Source organism: Myotis davidii, unplaced genomic scaffold, assembly GCF_000327345.1.
Source record: "Myotis davidii unplaced genomic scaffold, ASM32734v1 scaffold376, whole genome shotgun sequence".
NCBI classification, from domain to species: domain Eukaryota; kingdom Metazoa; phylum Chordata; class Mammalia; order Chiroptera; family Vespertilionidae; genus Myotis; species Myotis davidii.
Window position 1 is genome coordinate 2,691,901 of NW_006288121.1, and position 4,378 is coordinate 2,696,278.

Below are 4,378 nucleotides of genomic sequence, written 5' to 3' on the forward strand. Positions count from 1 at the left end.
GCCCGGAGGGATCCCAGTATGTGAGAGGGGGCAGGCTGGCCTGAGGGACCCCCCCCCACACACAACACCCAGTGCACGAATTTCGTGCACCGGGCCCCTAGTATTTAATAAAATAAAATAAAGTGGGAAAAACAACAGAGCCTACCTCATAAGCTTCAATGCCTAGCACATAGCATTCAATAAATCTTAATTATTGCTGATATTATTTTTATTTTGGTATTATTACAGTTTACAACAAACTTTCACATGTAGTAGCTTATGACTATTATTAAATAATGGCACTAAGAAATACTTAATTATGTCACATGTCAAGTATGTGGGAAGGGGTATGCTTTCCACCATCCTTTGGCTCTTTCTGACAAATTTTTGTCACAAGGCAATTTTCTGACAACTTTTTTAATGAGGATCATCTAAATTCTTATCCCTAGTGAGAAATACCTTTCCTGTGCCTCTAGAATTTTAGTATAATTATTGACTGTAAAAATATATAAATATGAGTGAATTCTACAATTCTATGGTTCCCTTGAAATATATAAACTGATTCCAGTTAATGAAAAAAGTCACAATAAAAATGCTCCTTTTCATTACTATCATCATTATCATCTAGTCTGGGGTTCTTAACATGTAGCTCAATTATCCATAAATTCTAAACTGAAAATCAATGTTACATGCACATAGATATTATATGCAATTTTTTTTGGTTTGGAAAACTACTGCATTCATCATATTCCTCAAAAGGCCCCCAAATGCTTTTTAAAAAATCATTCATTTATGTAGAGATTTTTCTAAAACATTTCATATCATTACAAAATTAAATATTTACAAATTGTAAAGACTTTGGGTTCTCAAAGGAATATGCTCTGAATTCGTGAGTTCACTTTATCATGGATCAGTGGTCGGCAAACTCATTAGTCAACAGAGCCAAATATCAACAGTACAACGATTGAAATTTCTTTTGAGATCCAAATTTTTTAAACTTAAACTATATAGGTAGTTATATTGTTATTAACTTAATTAGGGTACTCCTAAGGCTTAGGAAGAGCCACACTCAAGGGGCCAAAGAGCCACATGTGGCTCGAGAGCCGCAGTTTGCCAACCACGGCCACAGATTATCTTTAAGGGATTAAATTTAGGAAACCTTTATAAAGGACTGATTATACAAAAGAAGTACTGTACAGAGTATTAACTTTTTTGTTTCCTTTCTTAAATGAAATTCCTATTGCCAGAATGACCAAAATCCACAAGAAACAGGATTCTGGATTAAGAACACAGAGTCCTGCTCCCACAGAAATTCTCTATATGGGTGACCTTGAAGAAATTACCTAAAATTTCTAGACTCCGTTCCACGATCTGGAAAACAACCATGTTTTAATAAGTGGTTCCAGGGTTTTCTTTCCAGCTCTATGATTCTATGGCATAATAGTCTATGACACACAATGCAAAAGGAGACAAAAATTTCTTAAGCCACTTACGTCGCTAATGAGTTCGGTGCATTTTCTGGCCAGTTCCATGCTCAGGTCTTCAATAACAGGCTTAAAGAATACCTGTCCAGAAAAAAAGGAAAGGAGACAAACTTCTAATCACCAGCTTCCAGGAACAAATGACCTTCTTCAGCAGGTGCTTGCACACTCACCTTGTCTTCTTCATTTTCTTCTTCCTCTGCTTTTTCCTCTTCAGTTTCATCCTTTACATCCTCATACATAGGGACCCTCATTTTTACTCCCTCTCGCTATATGTATGTATATTGTTTTAATTCTCTAATGTAACATCTGTTTATGTATATGGCACCCTTGAGATCTTAGCATCTCTGGTGTTCTGGCAGAAATGACCTTGCCCAGGCCTCCTCCCTATTTAGCTCACACTTCACTCTCCTTATCATAACTGTGTGTGAGTGGATGGAACAGAATCCCAGAGGTGGACCAGGGCTAGCCTCCTAAGGGGAAATAACATTTCAACGAGCAAAATTCAGTTTTATGAACATTCAAGTCAGCATTTTTCTTAAACTAAGAAATTCAAAAAAGACAATTTATTTATATTTCTCTAATTCAATTCATTCATAAAAGAGTTTGAAAAAGACTTAAAGATTCTGGGAAAACCACTCAGCTTTAACACTCAAGATAGCACAGTCAGAAGCCTGTTATCTCAAAGAATTCCTCAACTCCTTCTAAATAAAGCTTTCACTAGAATGTCAGACATATCTCTGATTTGGTATAGTGAATCTGGATCATTCAAACTCATTTCATTAACCTAAGTTAAATTTTTTATGAGATATAAACGTACTTGTCACATTCTTAAAAGTACTTTAAATTAGCTGATTAAAGGCTAGTAATTTATTATGAAAAGCTCTTTGAACCCTTCAGAGAATCTATTCCGAGTTAATTATAACTGTTAATCCTATATTGCTATTGTATTATTTTAATTGTAAATATCATTAAACCTGAGAAGTTGCAGTTAACATAGGTTGATATATCATTTAAGAAGTCTAGAAACATCATTGTTTCAAAAAATAATAATCATTTCTTTCAATTCTTCCCCTGGTGTCAATTTTTACAAATTTGATAGTTATTTTTATATTCTTCAAAACATACTACACACCCAGAAAAGTTTGGAAAAATAAACTATAAAAATACTTATAATGTGGTATGTGTCATCGGTTATATAATTAAAAATGTATTTTTCAAAACAAACCCTCTCATGTCAATTTAGGCAATTCTAAGATTCTATCCAACTCATAATTTATCAATTTGGTTATTTAAATCTTAGGATAAATTAATACTTATATATCAATCGCAGATAAGCACTGGACATAAAAATACCTTATGGTGAATAATTTAATTATACAAAATATAACTTCATTAAAAAATAATACATCATTTAAACAGCTAAGTATAATGTTATTTTCTCTTGGTATCAAATCTAGTTTTAAATTTAGTTTTTAAAATGCCTTAGCCTTACCTAAATTAAAACTTCTGACAAGAAAAAATTCTACACGGTCATCATGTGTAAATAATTTCTCAAACTGTGTTCCATGAGGCTAAAGTTCCATAGAACACTCTAAAGGAGAAAAGGGAATTTCTTAAACATGTTTGGGGAAACCTGTACACTAATTTCTACCCCTACCACTAAAGAGCCACACAGCATAATGGCACATTAGAAGCTCTGAGGAGACTCACAACCAAGAAAAGTATTTGTTTGCTTCACCCAGCATTTCCCAAACAATGAAATCCTGTCCATCAAATCTATTCTAACCTTCTTACCTATTTATTCATGCTATCTGATATTCCAGAAAACTAACATTGTTCTGTGAAATAGTACTTAGGGAAACTTTTCTATTCTAAAAAAAAGTAATGTGTCCTAGAAGACTCATTGGTCTTTTCATGAAACAATTTTTGATACAGGCCATAACTTAATGGCACCAAATATCCTGCTTATCTGCAAAATACCAAGAATACTGAATTTGGAAAATTTAACTTTAAAATAACAGCCCTGTCATGCCAGTGTAGAAAAATCTATAAGGAAATTCTCCTCACATTAGAGAGCAGAATGTATGGGTTCTGACTGATTCCCTCAAGTCCTCTGCCAAAAACTATACTACAGAAGATCGATTCCATTATCTTTATTTGGAAATATGGAAGAGCATTTTCTATAAGCTTTTCTTGCAAACTTCTAGTGGTGTAGAAGAAAAATCTTGCCACAGCTGCCTAAGATTTACCTCTTGGCTAGTCTTTGAGGTGACAATACGTGCATTGCTCATGATGACATCTATTCACCATGGTGAATTACCTTCATCACACTTCTGGTGAATTACTTTCATTAGGCTTCAATGGCTGCTTTTTCTCATTTCCCATCATGTAATAAGCTCTCAATGACTCTTCACTGTGCTGGAAGAAAATAATTTGTTGATATTATATACAAACATTATGAAAGCAAAACCAAACACCATATGTGAACATAAATTTTCCATTTGAGATTTTAGAATCAAAATTTTTAAGCGATGGAGCACCTTAAGAAATGAATCCTACTAAAGTCCTCTTTTTTACAGAGGACAAAATTATGATCAAGAGAAATTATTTATTGTACTCAGAAAATTATTCAATGGGGCATTAGGACCAGAATTTAACTAGAGCCCTAAGTCCATGCATTCAAGTAAGTGTGTTATGCCAGGCACTGTGCTTGGTGTCAGAGATGCAGTGGTGAGTAAAACACACTTAGTACTATATTAATATAAGATAGGGAATAAGAAACGCATCATTCAAGACTTGCTGGCGGAACCCCTTAATGGATTGTTTAGAGAGCTAGACACATTAGTACTTTTGATTGAATGCATTTTTCCTTTCACTTATAGATATAATACAAAATTCATGTAAAGTTTTCCCTA

The 4,378-nt window shown here is 33.7% G+C and overlaps 1 protein-coding gene across 2 annotated transcripts in view; it reads right to left on the minus strand.

Moving 5' to 3' along the window:
* NEBL (nebulette) overlaps positions 1-4,378 on the minus strand; it is a 370,552-nt gene that overhangs the window by 112,286 nt on the left and 253,888 nt on the right. The window contains exons 2-3 of one of the 2 annotated variants that reach the window (XM_015561463.1): positions 3,809-3,881; positions 1,473-1,544 (exon numbers count right to left, since the gene is read on the minus strand). The exons of the other annotated variant lie outside the window; for it this stretch is intronic. Coding sequence (XP_015416949.1) covers positions 1,473-1,544; positions 3,809-3,814 — 78 coding nt within the window. The 5' untranslated portion in view covers positions 3,815-3,881. The remainder of the gene's footprint in view (positions 1-1,472; positions 1,545-3,808; positions 3,882-4,378) is intronic. 2 annotated transcript variants of the gene reach the window in all.